Here is a 24,103-nt window from a genome sequence, read left to right as displayed (position 1 = left end):
CCAGCAGTGCCAGGAGGGCAGGGTGAAGATGCTATGGAGAGGGTGCACCAGTGCCAGTTACCGGTGGGTGTCGTACTGGGGAGGGTTGGCACTGGGTATTACTGGGGGGACAGCACAGGGAGGGCTGGAAGTAGTGATTACTAGGGGTATGGCAGGAGGGGCCGGCACTGGTGGCTGCTGGGGAACGACGCAGGCGGCGCCGCCGGTGGTTATGGTGGAGGCAGCACTGGTGGGTATGGGGACACTGCGGCGGGGCGCGCGGCCGTTTCGGGGGCGGCGCCGGCGGTTTCGGGGTACGGCTCGGGGCGGCGCCGGCGGTCGCTGCGGTGCCGCGCGGGGGCGGGGGCGCTGGGCGGAGCCGGGCCGGGGGAGGACCGGGCGGCCGTCCCGCCCCCCCGCGCTGCGGCCGGGGCTCGGCCCCGCTCGGTCCCCCGGCGCAGGGAGCCGGGCCGGTGCCAGGGCTGGTGCCCGGGCCAGGGCCGCAGTCCCGGGCGCTCCTGCGTCGGCCCCGCCGCCATGGCCCATTTCTCGGCGTACCTGAACCCCGTCCTCGTGCTCTTTAGCTGCGACCTCTGCTTGGTGCGAGCCAGTAAGTGCCGCCGGGGCGCACGGACGGGCGGCGGGGGACGGGTCGGGCCGGGCCGCGCAGAACACCGCTCGCTGCCGCGGTGCCCGGGCGGCGGGCGGGGGCTGGCGCTCGCCAGTGCCGGGCGCCGTCCCGTGTGTCCGCCCTGCCGCTCTCCCGGCCCCGGCCCGGGACGCCGCGCGCCAGCCCCCTCCTGCCGGCCTGCCCCCCTCGGGACTGGCGTTCCCTGTCCAGCCCGGCACGGGGCGCGCGTGGCGGGGCGGCCCCGCATGGCCTTGGCCGCGGCCCGAGGGGCCTGGCCCGGGCAGCCCTTGCTCCCCGGGACAGCCCCGCAGGGGCTGCGCCCTGCCCCGGGGTGTCGTGGTCTCTAAGCCATCCGTGCCTTCAGTCGTGTTGCATCCCCGTGGGACCGGGATGAGATTGTGTGGCGGTGCTGCCCTCCCTTAACGTGACACTAGGCTCTGCCGTACCCCAGGCGCTTGAGTTGCCGGCTGTGGCTTTGGCTTGTGAAGCCTGCCACTTCTGGGCTGGGCTGTCGGGGAACGCAGCCCCTCCTTGTTCCCCAGTAGAGGAGAGCATCCATGTTTCCCATCTGTGCTGCTCACCAATGAGCTCTGGGTCCTGAGAGAATGAACGCGCAAGGGCAGAGATGCTCCAGTACTGTACAATGGTCCACAAGCTGGCCTCTGATTGACAGACATCCCGGTGTTTCACATTGCAGCATGCCTTCATGCCTTGCTGACTTGCTTTCTCTAGGCTGGTGTTTGCTCAGAGACCGAGGTATGTCTGTACCCTAGGTACCTCTGTCCTTTCTTCCCTTGACTCATCTGAATAACCTGTGTCAGTGGCAGCCTTCTGGTATCTATTCACCTCTTGTCACATTAGTGATGCAGTAAATTGTCAGTATCAGGCGTGTTCTGATAACCTGCCATGGCGGAACTGGACTGCTTTATTATGTGCTTGGCTTTGTGTCCCTTGGCAATCTCCTTGCACAATATGAACTACGTGGCCTGCTGGATTCAGGTAGAAATGCAGTCAGGGTTGTTTAGAAGGGAGCACTTATTTTTAGTTGTGCAGTCTGATGCTTACTTCCCTGCTGCACAGATAAGTTGGACAAACATCTGTGTGCCCTTGAGCAGCAGTCCCAAGGGCAGTGGCCCAGGTGCATGTGAGTTCCTCCTCTCTGGAGTCAGAGCAAGATGGGAAAATGCCAGTGGGCCTGTGCCCCATCCCTGTGCAGAGCCACATCTGTCAATGCCACTCTTGCAGGGCATCTGTCCAACCCTTTCTCTGACCTACAGAGGCAAGCTGTGTGGCAGAGCTAGTCAAGTGCCCAGCTGTCTACAGGTCATCCCTCACTGCTTCCCAACCTCAGTCTTCAGTGCTGCCAACTCCAGTGCACAGGAGCAATTCTTCCCACCTCTTCAGTAGGCCTGAAAGGAATGCACTGCTGTACTGTCAGTAGAAAAGAGTGCACCAGGCCATAAGGTAGTGATTATTCTTTCTGTGGTGGTGCCCGATTCTGAATATGACTTTAATCAAAAGTGAAGCTGAATAACTTATAAATGATGCAGAATCATTAGCAATTAATGTATTGTTCAGGGCTTAACTGTGGCATGCTTGTTCCTAAAGAACCCAGCAGAGAGCTGGAGGATCATGGCTTTACAGAAATGTTTTTAATAGTTGATATCAGAATATATATATTTTTAGAGCCCTTGTACTCGCAGATGTTTATGGCAGCAGCTCTGGTATGAGACAGCTCTAACCTCAGCTGTAGAGCAGACAGGAGAACATAGGCTTCATGTGGGGATCGCATGCAAACTTCTTGTGCAGGCTGTCCTTTGGAGGTCTTGTCCTAATGACTGTCATTGAGTTATTTTGTATCTCCTTGGGGTTAATCATTGTCCTCTATTTCCAGGGTGACTTTCTGTAGTTTCAGCTTCTGAAACTTCTTGTCCTGTTTCTTTCTGCTAGATGTACAAATCCCACATGCTTATAATGTCTTCTCTGCAGTTTGCTGAACTGTGAAATGACTAAGTGACGTGGATTTTTCCAATGAAGAACTGCAGCCTGGATGCCTTCAGATCTCATTGTCACACAGGTTCTCAGGTCCACTTGCCTGGAGCCTGCACTCACTGTGTTTGCAATGCATGAGGTCTGAAGCACTGACTAGCCATGTGCACTGTGGCTCTTCCATGCCTGTATGTCCTCTTGCTATCCCCTCTCTCCCTTTTGGCCATATGGGGACTGGTTCTGGGAATTACAGCAGGACGTTCTGGCTTTGGGTGTACTCCCTTGGTAGTTTGACACAAGGGTGGTATCCCCCCTGGGGCACTCTGCTGCTACCAGTAAGAGTCCCAACAAAGGGCCTGTTTAAGCTCTGTCTAGGTAGAACTTCATAGAATGTCCTGAGCTGGAAGGTACCCAGAAGGATCATTGAGTCCAACTCCTGGATCTACATAAGTCTGAGTAATAATTAAACCATATGTCTGAGAGCTTTCAAATGCTTCTTGAACTTCAACAGGTTTAGCTCCATGGCCACTTCCCTGGGGGATCTGTTACAGTGCCCAACCACCCTGTCATTGAAGAACCTTTTCCTGATCTGTACCTCCCTTGACACAGCTTCATGCTGTTCTATCAGTGGTCACTAGAAAGAAGAGATCGGCACCCGTCCCTCCACTCCCCCTCATGAGCCTTGCTGGCTGACAGGGTGCTATCTGCAACTTAGCTGTTAGTTGTACAACACTTGCACAGTGGTCATGGCTGGACCAGAAAACAGAGCCCATCTGTGGTGAGCTCAGCCCTTGTGTGCACAGGATACACATTCCTCAGTCAGTGGGCTATGTATGTCTCAGGACTGCAGCTCTATTCAGCCTGTTTTGCTTTTGGCTTCTGGGAGACCAGAGTGTGCAGACAAAGACATGGCTCAGTGACTCCCTCTCATGGGGTGGAGTGATGAACAGGACCCCACTGACAAAACTCTAAGGAGACACACTTTCATGGGATAAAGGATATTCAAGGGAGTCTTTAAAGCCTTTCCTGTTTGTCAGCCTTCTGTTCTGATGAGATGACACGGAATACTATGATGTCCTCATTTGCATTGTCTCCTGTGATTATACCTCCTGGTATAATGCAGCAGGCTTCTGCTAGGGAGGCACTTGCTCCCAGTGTCTCTCTGGGATCTGTGTGTGACTGTCCTGGCTGTCTTAGTTGTCCTTGACAGACCATAATCCTGCATGTTTCAGAGTGGTAATTGCAATTTTCCTGGTTAGATCTGCCCAGGAGCAAGATATATTCAAATGTGAATGAATGCATTTCAGTGGTTGACCTGTAAAAAATGACCTTTCCTAGTCACTCCTACGTTTTTTTGTTGGTGTTGTTATGGTGGTCTTTTTCTCCTGTTTCCAAATCCCCCCTGGGGCTCTTTGTTTACCTGTGTAAGTCACAGCATTGAACCTGTACTACACAAGCAGCTTGTAGAAGGACACTGTTGTGTTTACTGTGAGAGAAGACACAGGAACAGCAACTTCACTGTCTTCCTTACACACTCATGTATTTAATTTCTAGACAGAACTTGTCTATGTGTGCAAGTCTGCCGACCTTTGAAGAATTCTGCCATGTTCTTCTTAGTGCTATGAAATCTCAAATTAGCAATGGTGCAGGCCATGGGTCAATCAGACCACCTTTCTGAAGAACAGCAATAGTTAAGTGTTGTTATCGGCTTTACAGCTGATGGCATTGCATTGCTGGGAAAGTTAGCTCTGCCCTCTATGCTGGGCTCTCCTCCCCAGCTTAGAGCAGGGGGTAATACCAGGCAGATGAGATGGCCAGATTGAGTTCCATAGTGTGTTTATTCCAAGCTGTCCCATTTTTCTGTCACAGTTGATATATAAATACTGTGTCTGTGCTGCTTCCTACGCAGTTCTGGATGGTGTGCCAGGCATTGGCGATGTGCACATCCACAGAGCAGCCCCAGAGCTTGGAGAAACCTCATTTCACTATCACAGTCTTGGTTCAAGAATTGCATTAATGTAAGATTTGTTTGAACTCTGAACCCTACAAAAACATGAGACTTAACTGCCAAGAAACTACTCTGTCTGGGCTGAGCAGCAGCATGTTGTGTCAGGCAGCCCTGCTTTTTGCTGCTGCTGAAGCTGAATGCAGTAAGCTTTCTAACAGATGAAAAATTGAGCAGCAGTGTCCTACTCAGCCCTGAAGGTACCTCAGATCTGCAAGCAGCTGCCCTCATGAAAAGCTGATGTGAATGCCATTGTTCCCTCTGATGGCAAAATGTCTGCAGTGCTCTGCGACAGCCTACAGAGGCTTTTCCTTTCATTTAATTTTGAGCTGCGGGATCTGGTTAAATTGCAATAAGAATCTCCTAACCTAGTCTGTAATAATTTTTTGCTCAGGACAGGCCTTCATGCATTTCCCGTCATGATGTCTGCAAGGTGGAAGGAGCCTACCAGAGTCCCTTCATGTCCTGTGCTGAGTCTGGCAGCACAAGCATGTGGTCAGCACGGCTAATTTCATTTACATGGAACATGTAATACAAGCAATGGGCTGTGTCTGCCATTGCAAGAAAGCCCTTTATAGAAGAGCCAATCAAATGCCTCATGAGCTTGTCCTCTTTTCCCACTATAGTGCAGTGCAGAGGGTGGGGTGAGCAGTGAGCACATTTCTCACCAACAGCCAGGTAGAGAGGTGACTGGACAGTGAGCAACGACTAACAAAGCCAGTAGGTGTCATACAGGGGTAGCTGCACAGGAGTGGCTCTGTGCTGCACCTGCTGCACAGTGGGCAGCTGCCCGCTAGCCCAGGGAGCACTGTGCAGTGTGTGTGTTGCGGGACTCAGTCTTGTTGACCTGACATGACCCTCCTGTCCTGGGGAAAGATTCAAGGGAGGAACTGCTCCCTGTAGCCCTGGTCAGCATGCTGCAATGGGCAGCTGTTGAATAAGACCCCCATGATGGTGTGCAGGGGTAGGTGCCTTTTCTGAGAGATCTTCTTTTGCCTCTTTCATGTGCTTTGCCTCGGTCCCTCCCTGGCTCACCCAGACAGGCCACCGTCCCCTGTCAACGTGACTGTGACGCAGCTGAAGGCAAACTCTGCCACAGTCTCCTGGGATGTTCCAGAAGGAGATGTGGTCATCGGCTACGCCATCTTACAGCAGGTATCCAGGCTTTGTTCCCAGTAGTCTGGGGGCTATTCTCACTGATTTACCAACATGCTCCTGTCAGCCCTTTTGCTGCAGCTTGGAGCTCCTTTGGCACATGCCTGAGGACACCTCCACTGTTGAGCAACGTTTGCTGGGGTTCCCTGTCTAAGCCATCTATGCTGAGGGTGGTGGGGAGGGGCACAGCAGACTGTGGGCTGTATTGTGGAGTGGCTATCCCTCCAGTGGCTTCTCTGCGATTTCTTTGGATGAGGACAGTGCTCCAGCCACAAGATAACCCTTCCTTGCTTGCCTTGCTCCACCTCCACAGCCCCAGGTAGTGGTGAGTTCTCCAGGGAGGCACTTGGCTCTTTGGCCATGCAGGGATGCTGTGTAGCAAGGTGCTAGCCAGTCTGGCCCATCCCAGGGGTGTATGACTGGAAGGAAGGAGCAAGAGCACTGTGCCCAGCACAGCCTTGCAGATGGGGGCCTGTGTGTGGTGCAGCTGGGAACAGCCTCCTGGGGATGACAGCTCTTCACTCTGGCAGCGGCAAGATGGACAGATGCAGCGCTTCATCCGGGAGGTGAACACCACCAACCGGGCCTGCGTGCTGTGGGACTTGGCAGAAGATGCTGATTACATCATCCAAGTGCAGAGTATTGGCCTGTATGGGGAAAGTCAGGCCAGTAAGCGTGTCCACTTCCGGACCCTGAAGGAGACCGACCGCCTCCCCTCCAACAGCTCCAACCAAGGTGAGGCAGCTCCTTCCAGTTTGCCCAAGTGCCACTGGTGGAGGCAGACTTGGAGGACTCCACAGCACACAGGCAGGGATTCAGCAACCAGTGAGCGAAGTTCTGACCTCGGTAGCCAGCTGCCTGGGATGCACAGGGTCATACGGGCTGCTGTTGTGTTTACCATGACCATGGTGAAAGCCCAAACAGTGCTTTATAGCCCTCCTGTCCTAGATCTTGGCAACCTGTTCAGCTGAGCAAGCTAGTACATCCAAACTGCTGCCCATAGGAAGTAAATATTGAATTGTCTCTCAGATCTACCAGCCTGCAAGCTACCAAAGGACAAATAGGAGAACCCCATAGTCTCCTTTCCTCTTCATACCCATGTTGTGCCTTTTGCCTTGGGATTGCCTAAATGTTGGCCATTAATCCAAGAGAGATGACACACAGGGTGGGTCCATCAGGCCTGGACTCTCTCCAGCACTAGCCATGAGTGGATAACAGGGCAAGCAGATGAGATGCTTTCCTCAGGACTTTTTTTCAGCTCAGGGCCTTCCTAAGCAGCCCTGGTCCCTACATAGAGAGTAACCTTCGTGGGCTTCTCTCACATGCATTGTGTAGTCCCTATTTGAACCCACACAAGCTTTTAGACTCCCTGACCGTATTTGGCAGCAAGAATGGTTTGTCTGACACAGGAAAACCATAGGTTGCATGTCTTCTCCCCAGTCAAAATATCATCCCATGCCTGTTTGCAAGGGGGATGTGGGCCTCTCTTTGTTGCTCCTTCTCAGATCCTTAACTGTTGATGGTCCTGAGATAGGGTCTGGTAGGAGGGTGACTGCTCCCTGCTGCCTGGGTGCTCTTCTCCACAGGTGACATCACCATGGAAGGGCTGGACAAAGACAGGCAACTGCAGACAGGCGAAATTATCATCATCGTGGCTGTGCTTCTCATGTGGGCAGGTGAGTGCTGCAAGCAATGTTCTGGCAGGCTGTAACAGAGGCATAGTCTAGGGTGTACAGAGAGGATGGGGATTGGAGAGTGCAGAGGAATAATGGCAATGTTTCGGGCATCCTCCTTCCTAGCAAGTCCATTGAGCCTCTGTAGGAGCTTGAGCCAGTGAGGTGAAAGAAGGAACAACAGCCACTGCTGACCAGTGATGGCCTGAAGCATGTGTGCAGGCTAGCCTGCCTGCTGTCCTGCAAGAGCAGGAGACGATGTGGGACCCAAGCAATACGTAATGGTGTAGGAGCATCACAGTTGACATTAACTATTGTGTAACTTGGGTCTTATCTATCTTGTTTGATATTGTGATAATATTGCTCCATTGGCTGGTAGTAGCTGTGCCTCAGTCTACTAAAACTGTAACACTTGTGAGCTATTTCTGTACAGCAACCAATTAAAGCCAGTGCCCCAGGAATGAGCAGGCTGCCCTGGGAGCAAGGAAGCCTCAGATGAAACAGGAGGCTCCTGACACACTACATGGGGCTGTTGTGAATGGGAAATCATTTGTCCCCTACCTTCTTCCCAGTAAGTGAGGATTTTCAAGTGGCATCTTGCAGAAATCTCTCCTCATCCTGGCCTTGAACACTCTTCTAGTGCACTGGAAGAAAATGCAAGATGGCTGCTGCTAACTGCACACCTCATGCAGATTGTTGTATCAGAGCACCAACAGTGAGAAATCAGATCCAGGTGGCTGTGATAACACCCTGTAGTTTGAATGGGTCCAACACATTTAATGATTGCAGTTTAAAGCATTGCTCCAAAGTCCTGTGCTGATGGTCATAAGATGTGAGGCATGCAGTGCACAAGGTGCTGTAGAATCCTGACAGAGTGATCCACAGTTTGCAGGGCAAGAAAAAAACAAGGGTTGACTTTTGTGAGGACTGCAAGCATCAGGCCAGTAACATCAGTGCCTTGCTGGAGGCACTCAGCACACTCAGCTGCTCACTGACCTAAGGGGCTATCCCTCTCAGAGTGCCTCAACATCTGCTTTTGGCCACAGAGCACTGAGCCATGCTTATGGTTGAGCACTGAACACCTCACATACTTCATGTGTGCCCTGATAGCTTCAGCTGCATCTTTGCCTTGTCTGCCCAAGGAGATTGGCCTGGCCACACTTGCTGAGTTTTCTGGAATAGCAGTCCAAGCTGGAACAGGTGGAGGTTGTGGGTGACCAGCACCCTGGGTGCCTTGGTCCTGACTGCTCTCTAGCCGTAATGTCATGGGGAGGGGAGGCAGAGGGCAGCCAATGTGAGGGAGTCTTTCTTCCCTCCTCTTTCTGCAGCGGTGATCGCCCTCTTCTGCAGACAGTATGACATCATCAAGGACAATGATTCCAACAACAACAAGGAGAAGACAAAGCCATCCTCAGAGCATAGCACGCCAGAGAGACCAACTGGAGGGCTGCTGCGGAGCAAGGTGAGTGGGGAGGGCTGGCATTTGACATCTGCTGTGTCTTAGTGCCTGGACAGGTTCTCACTCTCTCCAGGAATAGAAAAACCCCAGCTTATGCTCTCACCCTAAAAACTGAGGACTGCATTGAGCCCTGGCCTCTCTGGGACAGTCTATATGCCCCATGGGTGACTGCAGGAGAAACACCAGTAGAGATGGCAGGATATATCCGTTGGGATGGCTCCCATATGGCAGAATGTTATCTGTCCTCTTGCTGTAACAGCCAATGCCTTGGCCCATCACCATGCCTCTCTGAAGCTACACCTCTTCTGCATCCCATAGAGAGGTCCAGGTCCTGTCTATTCAAGCAAAAGGCAGCTGAGTTGATCAGCTTTCTTAAGATTCCGACATTAGTCTCTCTCTGCTAGCTTTCAGCCTTCTCCAGGGCCTTCTCCAGGCCATCACCACACAGGTCATTCATAAGAAAGACTCCAGAGCTTCTTCCTCACCCTGATGGAGGTACTGTGCCAGGCTGTGGATGGGGATGGACCAGTACTTTCATGTGGCTGTTCCCTTAGCACCTGACACTTCTTTGTTACTCAACGAAGACTGATTTATAACCCTGATACTTGTGTTCTAATGGGACCTTGCATTAGGTTTTTCCTATGGGTCTCATTTGCATCCTCTGTCCATAGTGCGAACTCCATTCAACATGGTGCCTACCGGCTCATCTGCTTTTATGTATCATTGGTTTCCAGGTGATGCCAGGGCAGAAACTTCCTGTTTGGATTTCAAGGGCCCAGTTTTCTCTCCTCTTTCAGGTTTACCAGCTTCCTGGTAAAACTCCTTGCCAAAAATACCCTTCCTCTTGGATTCTCCTGCTCCAGACTCACCCTAATTCAAAAGTGGGTGCACAAGCCCATTCTTGTTGTTTGCTAATTTCATCACCTATACAGGGCTGAAGCACCTCATGGTGTCTTTTTGAATTCACTAGATTCTTGGGATGCTTGCAAGTGATAACACTGCATGTTTATCCTCATGATTCTTAATTACAAAGCTGGGAACAATGCACAGGAAAGAAAAAGCAGTGACATCATTATGCTCTGCATTTGCTTCCACTCCTGGCTTCATGGTCAAGCTGCCGTAAAGTAGCAGACAATCACAGAATTGTAGGGGTTAGAAGGGACCTCAAGAGATCATCGGGTCCAACCCCCCTGCCAAAGCAGGTTCCCTAGAGCGGGTTGCCCAGGTAGGTGTCCAGACGGACCTTGAATATCTTCAGAGAAGGAGACTCCACAACCTCCCTGGGCAGCCTGTCCCAGAGCTCCATCACCCTCACCGTGAAGAAGTTCCTTCGCATGTTGGTGTGGAACTGCCTGGGCTTCATTTTGTGGCCATTACCCCTTGTCCTGTCCCCGCAAACCACTGAAAAGAGGTTGGCCAAAGCCCTCTGCCTCCCACCCCTCAAGTATTTATACACATTGATGAGATCCCCTCTCGGTCTTCTCTTCTTAAGGCTGACCAGCCCCAGGTCTCAGCCTTTCCTCACAGGGAAGATGCTCCAGGCCCCATCTCATCTTTGTGGCCCTCTGCCGGACTCTTTCCAGGAGATCCCTGTCTTTTTTGTACCGGGGAGCCCAGAACTGGACACAGGACTCCAGGTGAGGCCTGACCAGGGCAGAATAGAGGGGGAGGATCACCTCCCTTGACCTGCTGGCCACACTCCTTTTTATGCACGTCAGGATCCCATTGGCCTTCTTGGCCACCAGGGCACAGTGCTGGCTCATGGCCAACCTGTTGTCCACCAGGACCCCCAGGTCCTTCTCTGCAGAGCTCCTTTCCAGCAGGTTGTCCCCCAGCCTGTACCGGTACATGTTGTTGTTTCTTCCCAGGTGCAGGACTCTACACTTGCTCTTGTTAAACCTCATTTGGTTTCTTCCTGCCCAGGTCTCCAGCTTGTCCAGGTCTCGCTGAATGGCAGCACAGCCTTCTGGTGTGTCGGCCACTCCTTCCAGCTTTGTGTCATCGGCATACTTGCTGAGGGTTAACATTATTCCCTCATCAAGGTTGTCGATGAAGATGTTGAACAGGACTGGACCCAGCACCGACCCCTGGGGAACACCACTAGTCACAGGTCTGCACAATGCAGTTCTTGATGTCCCTGTTACAAAGTATAGTGATGGGGACATTCACCTTCTTCCCCTTAATTCGGTGGGTAAGGGCTGCCCTACAAATCACATACAAGTCTGACTCCATCCCTTCCCAGTGGTTTCTCTGAGTGCACATATCTGCTGTGCTATTCAGTGAGCACGGTCCTTTCAGTGTAAAGGACTGTTCATGCTTGCAACAGTTTTTGAAAAAAATCCACCTCACTACAGGTAGCCTTTAGTTCCTTTGTCACTCTCCAGAGCTGTTGCAGGGCATAACAGTGAGACAGCTTGACATAAGCTGGCCATATCTGTTCCTCCATTCATCATGCCATGCTTTGTGGATTCTCTGCCCATGGCAGGTGTCCTCCCACACCCTCACGTACCTTTTCTCCTCTGAGCCCTGTATCTACCTTCTCTCCAAGGGCCGCAGTTGTAGCATGGGGTGGTGGTTCAACAGTGGCCTGCTAAGAACCTCTACACCATATTGGATTGGATGTACTGAAATTTACATGGCAAGGTTTTGGTAGTGGGGGTGGCTTCTTGTGAGAAGTGCCCAGAGGCTGCCTCATGTTAGGTAAGAGCCAGTTTTAGTCAGCTCAAAATGGGACCTGCTGCTGGCCAAAGGTGAGACCAGGTAAATCTAATACACATGACTAGGAACCAGACAGAAGTCACCAAACATCTGCAAGCCCTGGAGGCTGAGGAGTGTGAGGCTGGGTCCCTGGTTCTCCTAGGGGTACTAGGGCACAGCAGTGATCAGAAAGGCTTCCTGGGGAGGCAAGTGTGGTGTGGCTGATGAGACTTACTTGGAGTGAGGCAACAGCTAATGCAGCTGAGCTACCTGAACCTTCTGTCAGGAGAGATTAATGCAAATAGGTGGGGCTTAAGGGTTAGTTCCATTGGTCTCCTTAGGGAGACACTGAAAGCAGGTCTCTGCTGCAGCACACCCACACCTCAGCCCACATCAGACATCTCAGCTGCAGCTGGCACCCCTTTTGCAGAAGAGGTGTGCCTGCCATGGGAGGGTGGGGGCTCTGCCATGGGGTCTGCATCTCAGGTTCTTAGCAAAGCATTTTTTTCTCCCATAGAAGTCTCCCTCTGTCAATATAATCGAGGTATAAGTGCAGCACCAGCTCTGCGTCGGGGGTCCTGGGCATCCTGCCAGAGCCGATACAGGCCTTGGAAGAAGAGGCAGCACCAGGCACCCAGCCTGGAACTCTGCATGCGAAGATCTGCGTATCCGAACTTACGCTTTCCCGAGGGCACCTGTCCAGGGACATGCATGGAGCTGGCTCCCAGCTGTGCATGCAGCACACGGCCCTGCCCGTCCCGCATGCCAGGCCCCACTTCCCTGCCACTGTGGAGTGCGGAGCTGAGCAATGGAGTGGGGGGGCACACCCTTACCCCAGGGGGGGCAAGCCTGGGAGAGTAGAGGGGCTGGTGTCCCCTCCTGCTCACAGCCCTGAGGAGAGGCAGCACCCCTGTACTTTGGCTTGGCCAATGGCCTGGGTGCAGCCAGGTGGCACCAGACTCCTGCTCAGGAGATATCCTGGGGCAGACCTTGCTCTCAGCCACTGTGTCAGCCTGGGGGTGGGGTGGGGGGGTGCAGGAGCTAATCCCCTTTTGGCCCCAAGACAGGGGATGGGGCAGCGCAGGTGGCCCCAGTGCTGCCAGGGAAGTCATAGAGAGGTGGCAGCAGGGTTTGGGAAGTCATGGAGAGGTGGCGGGAGGGTCTGTCTGTGGGGCTGGGCACACCTAGTACAGCTGACGAGGGGATCCCTGATGGAGGACAGGCTTCACTGCACCCCATCACTGCAGTGCAGGGGCTTCCCATACCTCTCCCTGTTGCAGTGCATGAAAACTCAATTGAGAGCATGAGGAGCTAGTGCTGCCACAGTGTCCGATTGGGCTGCAGAATGTGCAGCCAGGGCAGTGCCAGTTGGAGTAATCCTGTGGAGTGCAGTGAGCCTCACAAACCTATGGGAGCAGGCAGGGCCAGTGCACGGCTGTGGCTTTGCCATTTCCCTAGTAGGGCTCACTGTGAGCAATGCCGTGTGCACTCCATGGATAATGTGGAGAGCCTTAGCCTGGTCACAGCTGTTTTGGCAGGCTGTGTGCTGCAGAGCTCATCACCACTCTGGGGACAACCTTAGCTTCAACAGTGTCATGTCCCGCTCCTGGCTTCTGTCCTGCAAGTGTGCAGTCACTGCTGATACTCCCTCTTCTGGAGCTAGCCCCATGGCCTGCACCAGACTGGCTGATGCCACACAGACCTGTTGGGAGGGTTTGGCCATGAATACCCACAGCTGTTAGATCTTTCATTCAACTGAAGATGGTATGAGTTGTTAACCATCTTAGGGCTGGTTAACAGTATCTGGATTATTTGTTTCCTGGTGCCTGCAAGCAGAAGTCTGTTACTGGGTATCTATATTACTTTGTGTCCGAGGGTGAGGCCTGGCCCAGCTATGCCCTCTTGCCAGAAGCAGGGGAAACAGAGTGACATGATGAGCCACTCTGCTACATGGGTAGCTGGTGCCCTGGCTGCTGCACTTCCCTCCATGCTCTGTTCTGTGGCTGGTCACTGAGCTGGGGTGCTGGCTCTGCAGCCCTGGACTCAAGCATCACAGGATCCAGCGTCTTCCAGGAATAAACCTTCCAACAAAGCACTTTCAGGACTCTTCCTTCCAGGTGCTGCTCAGCTCCTGCTGCAGGACTAGACTGGGAAGGGACAGGGTAAGCAACTTCCTGTGGCAGGGTCTTTTCAATAAAAGCATCCTGGCTCAAACGTTGCAGCATTGTCCCTGCAGCATTTCAGGTCTGTGCATGTGTGTATGTGCATACATGTACCATTACTTGCACTTATGCATGTGGCCTTTAGGAGACCTGTTCTTGCCAGCTGTGTAGAGGGGTTATCATATGTTCTGCAGCAGGTCCTCATCTTGCACTTCTCTCTGGCCTTTGAGGGAGTGCCAATGTTGCAGGCTGGCTCTTGTCATGCTTCTGGACAAGTTGCAGGTAGGTGCAGGACAGTTACGCATTTTCTGACTGAGGATGGCACCACAGCTACTTCCTCTTCACAAAATGGGCTGCAGAATGCAGGCATCCTGGAAGCAGGGCCAGGAAAAGGAAGATGATGCCAGATCCCAGCAGGCTACTGGCAGGAGAGGACTGTGCTGTTCCCCAGGCAGGTGAGGAGAGGGATACCTGAAGAGCAAAAGCACCATAGTCGTGAGGGCCAAGTGCTGCTGTGCTGGACAAGCCATACTGCTTTGCCAACTACCTTTTCGTTAGAGAAGTACATTTAAAAAAAAAAAGTACATTAGGAAAACACAAATGTTTTTTTAAATCTCTGATGCACTGGAAAATGTTTATGCAATTCTGGAGGCTCAGAACGGACACACACCTACTAACTTGAGTTCTTTAAACAGATGAGGTGCACAGAAAGAAACAAAGCAGCATGACTGCAGCAGAGTCAAGGAGGTGGGGGGATCCTCTTCCCACTCCCCCCCCAGAAAAAAAAAAAAAATTACCTGACAGCAGAGTAGAGCCCGCTACCCCCCCAGGTGGCAGAAGATGGTGAAGAAAAGTTATTCACAGGGTGAGCAGAGGGTCACTGAAACAATCAGCATGTTCTAGCATTAGCTGCGGCACTCCACTATAGGATTGTGTAGATGCCAAGCAAAGGTTCAGTACACGGCAGGAAGCCACTTCAAGGGCTGTTAAATCCACAATAACATCAGGTCAGCCATCCCTCGGTGCAGAAAGATAAGGACCTGACAACAACCCACTCACCCTAATGACCCCAATAATGGCTACAAATTGCCCCATAGCCTCAGCTGTGGGAAGAAAGGCATGAGACTAGGACTCAAACATGCAAGACTAGAAGTGGGGAAAAAAAAAAGTGTGCATGGACTCAATCCTCCCCAGTGCACCACTATAAACCTTCCCCACAGCACCTGCTTAAAGCACATGCTGGGAAAACAGCTCTGCCACCTCAGGCTGCAGGCAGTAAGTCCCTGCTCAGTCTGCCAGTGTCACCAGCCTTAGAAGGGGACATGCACTGTGATGTGACAGTAGTCCAGCAGCAAAGTCCTCAGCTGGGAAGCAGCTGCAAACCTGGTGCTTGCCAGAGAAACCAGGCATCCTGCTGGCTGCAGCCTCCCCTGCTCTATCTGGGGAAGGAAACAAGAGTGTGTAACTTGCCCATTTCTCCAGACCATAGACAAGTGTGCAGCAGGGCAAGAGCACCCCGAAACAGAGCAAGCACAGAGGTGGGAGAGGTTGAGACCTGCTAGCACACGTGGAGCTTGTATCCTCCTTGGCCTCAGGCAGGATCAGCTGTGAACTCCCATTGTGCAGATGACATTCACTGGTGCCCAAGATTCTCCAATCCAGCGCAGCCTGGACCAGATTCTTCCCAGATAGCAAGGTTAAGGCCACCCCAGGCCCTTGAAGCCCTTGGCACAGGGGAGATAGCTCCCTCAGGGCAAGCAGCTAAGAAAATAGGAAACCCAGTGCAGCTGCAGGCTCCCTGACAGATAGCACAGGCCCTTGCCACCAGACAGGAAGCTTCGCTGTAGGTAGCATAGGGAACATGGTACTTCACATGCTTGCACAAAGCCTCCATCCAGCACTCAAACCCAAATGACAACAGTTTAAAAAAACAAAAAACAAAAAACTCCACACCTCAGTTTATTTCCCTACAAATGCAGAGCTTTCCTTTAAAAGCCAGCCAGTTTCACTCATGGGATGGTGTAGGGCTGAACTGCAGGGAAGAGCTCTTCTGGCCAAGAGCTATAGCTCCCTGAGGTTCATATACAAGTTCAATTTGCTGAGTAAGAACCCCCCCCCTCCACAGACATAGCAGGCTGCTCAGCCTCAACGGGTCCCCAGTTGTTACTGTGAGGAGCAGTTGGATACACAGCTCTGGGTGCATTGGCTACATTCTACAGGCCCAGGGCAGGCGGGGAGTGGGCAGAGTGGGGAACACTGGTCCAACAGCCTTAAAGGGGAACAAGGAGCAACTGCAGTTCAAGGTGGTTCATGCAGGTGGACAGCACAAGGAGCGGGTGTTGCAGTCTGCGCACCACATGGCAGTTGTGTCAGTAGCCCCTGCGCCTGGGGACAGTGCAGGGAGCAGGGACAGGCACTGGCTTGCCTGGGTGTAGGCACAGGGTGAATCCTGAGTGGCTGGTCCATTGCTGCAGAGACTTGGCTTAGCCCAGGGTAGCCTTGGGGCCATCAGTCCCAAGGCCAGCTGTGGGTGGGACTCCAACCCCTCCCAGCCCCTTCCAGCAGCCTGGGGGTTGCCCCAAACAGGGCCAGCTCAGCGGTAGCTGCACAGTAGGCAAGTTCGGTCTGGGCACAAGAGGTGTCAACTCTGAAAAGCAAGAAGGAGGGAGACCTGGTCCATGAGGTTTGCAGTTGGGAACCCAGCCAGGGAGGGGAAGCAGACTTACCCAGGTGAATTGTTATCCCCCTCCCTCTGCAGAGGACGTGCTGGGGGATGTGGCAAAGCAACACAGAGGGAAGGAGCTTACCTGCTGGGCTGTGGACTCCCCTCCCCAGCTCCTCCATGCAGCTTTGGAAGAGAACAGAACACCCATCACCGCCAAGCACCTGCTGAGAGACCCATGCTCATGACCTTCAGCAGAATAGGCATGGCATGGAACAGCAGTTACCAGGTACTCGGACTGCAGAAGGCCCTAGGCTCCTTGCTACAAAACCCTTTCTGCAGGCTAGCCCATCCTGAGACTGCACAGCTGTATCTCCTTCCTATCAAGAATCCCCCTCAGACAACAGGTGGCAATATCACAGGAACACATAAAGAGGTTCAGCCTGTGCACGTGCTGTTTCCAAGATGACACCTGCTCAGCACAGTTCCAGCCTGACAGTACTGCCAGACCCATCAGGCACTGGTTTGACAGCTGCGTGAGAACAGCCGTAACAGGAAAGGCTGATCAAACCCACCACCACAAGCAGCTCTGCAAAAGACCGCTGGGTTAATCCTCTGTTTATGTACCATCAGCTATTCTCAAGCTCAGTCACAGGCCCTAGTCCAGAGTCCACATAACCAGGCCTCCATCTTGGTCCAAGCCCCAGGGAAATCAGTGGAAGGAGAGAGACAATTCTGAGTCCCACCTGAGAAGTATATCTGAATAGGATGGCCTTAGCAGAGTGGCAGAAACAGAACAGAAGACATGTCTGGGTACATCCTGAGGGTATGCATCTAACTCCCACTGCAGGAGCTGTACTGCCAGATCTGTCCCTTCACAGCTCAGCCCCCTGTACATTCAACATCTCAGCTGATAGAGGCAGAGAAAGCAGCAGATAACTCCCCCTTGCTCCCATGCAGATCTCCTCCAAGCTCCCACAGTGCTCATGGCTTCAGCAGCTCCCCTTGCATGGGACACAGAGAAGGAAATAAGACAGGGTTCATCATTGTGCTCCCTGTGCAGTAGCAGCAGCTCACCACCTACCCAGATAAAGTTTCATCAAGGTTTTCATCTTCCTCCTCCTCTTCCTCCTCCTTGCAAACAAAGAAACAAACAGGTAGGTCTCTACCAGGAGCCAGGCTGGGCTGCCCACAGCCTGTTCCAGAGCAGCAGGACTTTCCCCATTACCTTCTTCATAAGACAGTCACCCACCAGGCATGACATGGATAAGATGTGTCTATAAGCAGTAGGGGGGGAAATGGTGCCTGCTGTGCTGGGCTGCTGCAATCTTTGGGGCTCATACACACAGCCACACAAAGGGGAGAGACAGACCAAGGTTCTTCTCATGTTCCCCCAGCCAGCAGGGCACCAAACACAGGCTGTGAGTTGGAAATGAACCACCAAACTGAGACAGCTGCATCACACAGCTCGCCTTTACCCAGAGACAAGAGCAGGGTTAGCACATCTCCCAGCCGGAGGGCCAGGAGCAAGCCGCAAGCAAGGATGACCCCAACCACTACCAGGCTGTGCCAATGCTGGAAGCATGAGGTAAAGGAGCAAGCATCCAGAGACTCCTGGACAAGGCCACAATGAGAGAGACTTACAACACTGGGAATGCTTTGGCTGGCTCTGGACACGTAGTGGGTGCTGTGCAGATGAGCAGGGCTGAGCCTTATCCCAGACTGGCAAGATAATGACCAGACAAAGGCTACTCATCTCCTTGAGAGAGGTTGTGTCACCCCAAGCTATAGCACCAAGAGTACAGAGCAGGTTACAGCTCCCTGTTTGACAGGGCCAGCAGAGCAGGGCTGAGGGTTGCTGCAATGCTGGACCTGATAGGGGAGTTCCTGGAGCAAAGACCAGCCGAGGTTCCTGCCTTGTGAGCCAGACAGAGTACAGAGTGCCCCTTGTCATGTCAGGCCCCCATGTGCAAGGGAGGCTGTGAAAATAACAACAGGGTCCTGAAAGCCCAAGAGGAACGAGTTGTGTAAGGGTTACTCTTTTTCTTGCCCTAATGCAAGACAGGCCTGGGCACAGGCCAGACTTGCACATACTGTACCCTGAATTGGTGTCTGAAGGGAGGGCTCCCCGGGGGGGCTGGCTCACTTGCTCTGCCGGGTTCACTGTGCTCCAAGACACATGGAAGGTGAAGGGGCTGTTCCTGCCTAGAGCCTGGGACAGGGCAAAAGCAGCAGTTAGTGCCTGGAACCTGAAGAGGGTCTAGCAAGGAATGCAAAGACAGGACTGTGGACAAGGGACAGATAACCCTGCTGTGCTTATGGGACGATGCAGAGAAAAGTGGGGGAACACCACTCAAGGCAATTCCCACAGGGCCCTAAGATGTGCTATAGCTCAGCAATGCAGAGTTCAGCATGGACAGCAAGGATGTCCCCAGCCAGAGATAGGGCAGGCTCCCCACACAAGACAGTGGCAGAGAGCACAACAGCATGGACAATGATCTTCCTGGCTAGTGCATTTCACCAGCCAGGCAGCGAGCCATCTCTCCCCCACACAGCCCAAGACAGGGTCCCACACTAAAGACCCCAATCCCAAGGCTAGGCCAAGGGAAGTGTCTGAGAAATTCCTTCCTACCTGCATTTGCTGCTTCCCAGAGATCCAGCGCCATCTGGAAGGCCTGGGCCACCGTCAGAGTCACAGCCTGGGCCTGTGTACAAGAAAGAAGGAAAACGTCTACTTCCATCTCTGCCGTCAAACAAAGACAACACTGCTGCCCGTGATCTGAGAGCCTCAAACTCTTCCTTGCTGCTTTTCCCTATGGAGCATGTATGTGGAAGGCCAGAGTTCAATGCTTTGTGAGCCAGCCATTCCCAAGAGGAGATCCCAGAGGAACTGTGACTGAAGAACTTTCTATTGCTCACCACCCACTTCTGCAGAATGTGAGGAAACATGCATTCCCTGTCTATTTCCAGCTAAGGTGCACAGAGATAAGGGTCTCCTCCCTCTGAAGGGGAAGAAGAAAGGGCCTTTTACCTCAAAGAACCAAGGGCAGAGGAGAAATGCTTACAATCTTCTTCTTGGGTGAGAGGAAGGCATGGCACTCCAGTGCCCCACTCTCCTGGCTCTGCGCAACGTAAGCAAAGATTTTGTTCTGCAGCTTGTCTGTTGTGCAGTAGGAGATCCTGTGGACAGAGAGTAGCTGCTCAGAGTAACAGGGGAACACGGCACAAGTCTTCTGCTCTTCTCCCAGAACACAAACAAGCATTGCTGACAGCCTGAGACTTCCACCTGTCCTGGATAACAGGCAGCCCAGCACCCCAGCAAGGATCAAAGGCTGCCTGGCACCTAGAACTCATAAGAGATCACTGCATCCACAGGTATTCCTCTCTCGTGTTGCCCCAGTGTGCTCTTTGGTCCTCTGATGCTCAATTCAAGTTGAGGTACAAACTCAAACACTAAGACAAAAAGAAAAACAGGTGATCACCTCCAAAAACACAACTGAAGGCCAGGCAGCATCTGCCTTAGCACATCAGCTCCTGTGCCGAGACCCAAATTTTGCACCAAGAATTTGTCCTGACTCTGCTTCACATCTTGCCACCAGCCTTCAGACATCCTCTCCTCACACACAGCACCCACCAACACCCAGTCCAGCTAAAGCACAATAGGCAGCAGTTAATAATAATAATAATGATAATAAAAACAACCATCTCTCCCAGAAACTGCCTTTAGCCAACCCATGTGAGCTGCAGGCCAAGGCACCCTCATTCCACTGCAGCCAGAAGGGCAGTCCTCTGGTCCTGTGTCAACAAAAAAAGGTAGACATGCAGTCCTGCCCTTGTGGTGGTGGCTTCCCAGCCACCAGCCCTGATCTGACATCCTGTTGAATGCATGATGCAGAAGAGACAAGCAGGGCCTGCAGAAAAGGCCAGACAGACTGACCCAGAACACAAAGCAATCCAGGCCCCTGCCTGCATTTAGACCCAAGCAGTGCTGTGGGGTGCAGCAGGGAGAGGGAGCTGGTCTCAGGGAGCCAACAGAAGACCTAAGGCACACAGTATTACTAACAGAAGGCCCATCCCACCCTAGCTCCTCAGGATCCCATCAGTCTCCTTCTGGCTGCTAGGGAACATCCAGGCCCTCGTACACACTATGCCCACCTGTAGATGGAGATGTTTTCAACAATCTCCTTTGTGTCTGCGTCTTGCAGCGAGATGCCCCTCGGAGACACTGTCAGAATCACCTTCTGGAACTTGCGAGCTCCCACCTGTGCCTGGCAGTGGGGAAACACCAGACACCTCTGCAAACCCAGTGAGGGCCTTCACCCCACCTTGTTGTGTCCCCCAGACTCTGTACAGAAAGCCACCCACTTGGACCCTCACTATAAAGGCAGGATCCTGCCTTTGGGGTAAGAAAGGAAAAAAATGGAGATCAGGCACAATCTTGTGTAGAACACCCCTGGAGTCCCTTCATGCTATTGCCATGCACGTGGGATAGGACAGATCCCACCTCCCCCAGCCCTCACCCTCCTCTCCATGCAGAGAGGGGCATAGCCCTGCTCCCAGCTGAATTCCCAGTGTGGAAGCAGGTAATGACAGCTGTCCTGCAGGAAGACAGCTTCCTTCGCAGCACAGAGATGGGGGACAGACAGCCTTGCACACCGCCCTCCCTTGGGAACAGTGCAGTCCCTAGCACATGGATGCTTTTTTTTTTTTTTTTTTGGGGGGGGGTGGGGGGGAGGGAAGGGCTGGGGGCTCCAAATGGGCTCTTCTCTACCCCAGCACAGCAGGGCCCAGGACTGGCTCTCACCATGGCAATGATCCGGCGGATGGCAGCAGCTGCCATGTCTTCTCCTTTGGGTTTCTCTACCAGTGTCATGCCCAGATACTTCAGTGTGAAGCACATCCCCTCCAGCAGCGGCTCCTGCATATCAGCCCAGCTCTCAGGAAGCTCTGTAAAGAAAAAATGACTCAGCAGTAGAAGCCATGTACCATCAGCCACATGGCTAGTCCCAGCAGAACCACCCCACCTCACTGCAGCTTCAGTGCTCTGGGCAGCAGTGCTTCTACCTGCACTCACCAGGGTACTCTCCTCCTGGCTCTGTGACATTCTTGGAATAAGAACAGAATGAAAGGAGAGTTCACCCCTGAAGCTTTTAGTCCCCATTCCTGGAGGTACAAGCTCTGCCAGCAAAATAGTAAGCTCCTGCATATCTACATAGAGCCTCAGATGCTGCAGTGTTAAATGCTATCTGCCAAAACCTATCATTCACAGGTCTCTCTCGCTACAAGCAGCATGTGCTCTGTACTGTATTCATCTCATCATCTAGGCTTCATGCACACCTCAGAAACAGCAACATCAAACAAACAAACATCAAACAGATCAAAATCCCCAAATAGTCTTAGTGTAACCAAAGCCAAACTTCTGGTAGCTATTATCTACAGCAGCAGGCTGTCAGGAGAGGAGTAGTTTGTCCAGCACTCACAGTTGAAGCAGAGCTGGTTGGGAAACAATCACCCTATAAAGGCTCTGTGTTAAGGAAGAACTTAGACTGGCATTTCAAGGGTGCAAACTAGCTTCCCAAAAACATGTTTTATGGATGAAGTCCAAGACACTGAGGGAAGAGATCTCCCACGTGCATTTCTGTGGAGGTCACAGAATGGAAGGGGCACTCGTCTCTGGTTCCTGTGCTCTTTGTTTTGAAATCCTATTGCTGCAGTCAGAAATAAATAAAATAAAAAATAATAATTTAAAAATACTCTGACAGGTCCATGTCTTTCTTATGCTAGGGGCCTCAGAGATGAGCACAACATTCCAGGTGGGATCTCACGAGAGTGGAGTAGAGGGGGAGAATCGCCTCCCTCGACTTCCCTAGATTCCCTCTAGACAATCCTCAGCATGTCCAGTTTCCTTCAGAAACCAGTCTATTTCACCAGACAGGTAGTAGAAGGAGCCCAGTCAGTCCTGATAACACTATTACTGGTAGAAGACACACAAAACAAGTGCTGTTTTCAAGCTCTGAACCCATAAGACAAAGCCATTGTCTTCAACAGAAAGTTCACTCTCAAAGTAAGAGTCAAAGGCAAAAGCTGTATTTATCATGCTAGTACCATACACAAAGGAATGCTTCTCTCATACCGAGTACTTCCTTGTGATGCTTTCAAAGACAGCTGAAGCAGAAATCAGTTCATATTTACCTCCTCAAATCCTAAACAGCACAAGTATGGTAAGAGAAGAGACAAGAAGGACTAAGATGCAGGGAGCCATAGACTCCATCTTGTTCTCAGGGATTCATCCCACGAGGAGCAGGCAGCGAGCCTGGAACAGGACCAGAGAAGTTATGTGCGCATTAGAAAAACTGGATTTGAATGCTGCCCTGGGAATTGCCTAGGTATCTACTGTTCACACTAAGATAATACTTTTCAGGTTATTTTTCACCTCTTTCTTGGGATTAGCTCCCAGAAGATTACTGACATGCTTGAAAAAGCTCTCACTCATAATTGGAATAACCTGAGCCCACAGGGAAATCAAGAGACCTTATTTTTGCAGCACTCCTAAAATTACCAGGGAACCCACCTCGATACCATACAAGTGTCAGGGACCTCTCTCTCCCCTGGGTAAAAATCACTCTGTCTCACTGCAAGCTTTGAGAACAGCTCAAACATGCTAGAGGCTGCCAGAGCGAGCACTGCTGCCCCACTAAAGTGGCTGGGTAGCCGTGAAGGAGGAAGCCCACGCACTGCCCTCCTGCTGGGCCTGTGGGGTCAGCCTACCCAGGACCAGCGGGCAGTCACCCCATGGCGAGCTACGCACAGACCTGTCACTCACTGGGCATTTCCACACCGGCACAGGACCAGATGCAGCGGTTCAGGAAGACCAAACCTCACCCAGGCAGGAAACGGTGCGTGCAGATGGGGCACGCCATGCCCCGGCAGCACCGGTGCCACTGTCCGGGACAGCCACCCGCGGCCTTCCAACCCACCGGCACTCACGATCTCAATGACACCGCGGGGCAGGAGCCTGCCCGACGGGGACAGCGCTGCCAGGGCCGCGCGAACGGCCCGGCCCGGCCCGGCCCGGCCCGCCTGCAGCCCCACAGCCCCCGCGACCCCCACAGCCTGGCTCCCGGCTCCCCGGCCTCCGCCCCGCCCGGCGGGCAGCCGCGTCCCGGGCCCGGCCGGACCGAGAACAGCGCTCCCCTCTCCCCGCTCCCCGCTCCTCGCCCGCGCACCGGCACCGAGGAGGACCCGGACCCAGGCGCCGCAGCCCAGCCCGATGCCCGGGCCCCGCCCGCTCCCGGCACCCGTGGCCCGCACTCACTGCGCCGCCGGCAGAGCCCGAGGCCGTGCCGGGCGAGGCGCGGACTCCGCAGCACGGCGCGCCCCGCCGCCCGCAGCGCCTCCATGGCGGTGCCGACGCCGAGCCCTGCCGGTACCGAGACGGCGGGGGCCGGGCCGGGCGGGGCGGGGCGGGCCGGTAGCGGGGGGGCGCCGTCCGCCGCCGGGTTCGGCGCGTTGACGTCAGCAGCGGCGGAGGCCCTGGGGTTGCCGGGGCAACGGGGGCGAGTTCGGGGGGGCCCGGCGGCGGCGCGGTCCCGTCCCGTCCCGTCCCGTCCCGGTCCCGCTCCGGTCCCGCTCTCGGCCCCGCTCTCGGCGCGATGCAGCTGCGGCACGTACGGACGCTGCTAGCCCCGCAG

The 24,103-nt window shown here is 53.4% G+C and overlaps 3 protein-coding genes across 12 annotated transcripts in view; 2 read left to right on the top strand and 1 right to left on the bottom strand.

Annotated features, from left to right (window-relative positions):
- Positions 1-364: 364 nt before the first annotated feature.
- FNDC4 (fibronectin type III domain containing 4) lies at positions 365-13,806 on the top strand. Of its 5 annotated transcripts, XR_011808656.1 has the most exons (7): positions 625-1,366; positions 5,644-5,759; positions 6,290-6,494; positions 7,346-7,435; positions 8,783-8,894; positions 10,815-11,001; positions 12,106-13,806. XR_011808656.1 is itself a non-coding variant. In XM_027455538.3 (6 exons), exons 1-6 carry the CDS (start codon positions 517-519, stop codon positions 12,136-12,138), a joined length of 651 nt encoding a protein of 216 aa, XP_027311339.1. In that variant the 5' UTR covers positions 365-516; the 3' UTR covers positions 12,139-13,806. The 5 variants fall into 5 exon arrangements, 4 of the variants coding, with proteins under 4 accessions (XP_027311339.1, XP_071892829.1, XP_071892828.1 ...); XM_027455538.3 differs by lacking the exons at positions 625-1,366; positions 10,815-11,001 and adding an exon at positions 365-589 and having other exon boundaries at positions 8,761-8,894; XM_072036728.1 differs by lacking the exon at positions 10,815-11,001 and having other exon boundaries at positions 639-1,366.
- Positions 9,842-23,907, bottom strand: LOC101790801 (low density lipoprotein receptor adapter protein 1). 5 transcript variants are annotated; one of them, XM_072036722.1, is made up of 10 exons: positions 23,728-23,867; positions 22,605-22,725; positions 21,217-21,359; positions 20,568-20,707; positions 19,478-19,592; positions 19,045-19,117; positions 18,512-18,624; positions 17,497-17,546; positions 16,558-16,598; positions 15,697-16,397 (listed from the first exon to the last, which is right to left on the bottom strand). In XM_072036722.1, the coding sequence occupies exons 3-10, from the start codon at positions 21,334-21,336 to the stop codon at positions 16,234-16,236; spliced, it is 816 nt and encodes a 271-aa protein (XP_071892823.1). In that variant the 5' UTR covers positions 21,337-21,359; positions 22,605-22,725; positions 23,728-23,867; the 3' UTR covers positions 15,697-16,233. The 5 variants fall into 5 exon arrangements, with proteins under 5 accessions (XP_071892825.1, XP_071892826.1, XP_071892823.1 ...); XM_072036723.1 differs by lacking the exon at positions 23,728-23,867 and adding an exon at positions 23,639-23,704; XM_013097453.5 differs by lacking the exon at positions 22,605-22,725 and having other exon boundaries at positions 20,568-20,680; positions 23,728-23,902.
- The window catches only part of IFT172 (intraflagellar transport 172), a 39,562-nt gene continuing 39,352 nt past the window's right edge, over positions 23,894-24,103 (top strand). For both annotated transcript variants that reach the window (XM_027455521.3, XM_027455520.3), the window contains exon 1: positions 23,894-24,103. In XM_027455521.3, the coding sequence (XP_027311322.3) occupies positions 24,065-24,103 (39 nt within the window). In that variant the 5' untranslated portion in view covers positions 23,894-24,064.

This window comes from Anas platyrhynchos, chromosome 3 (genome assembly GCF_047663525.1).
Source record: "Anas platyrhynchos isolate ZD024472 breed Pekin duck chromosome 3, IASCAAS_PekinDuck_T2T, whole genome shotgun sequence".
In the NCBI taxonomy this organism is placed as follows: Eukaryota; Metazoa; Chordata; class Aves; order Anseriformes; family Anatidae; genus Anas; species Anas platyrhynchos.
Note: the sequence above shows the minus strand (reverse complement) of the source record. Positions and strands in the feature narration are given on the sequence as shown.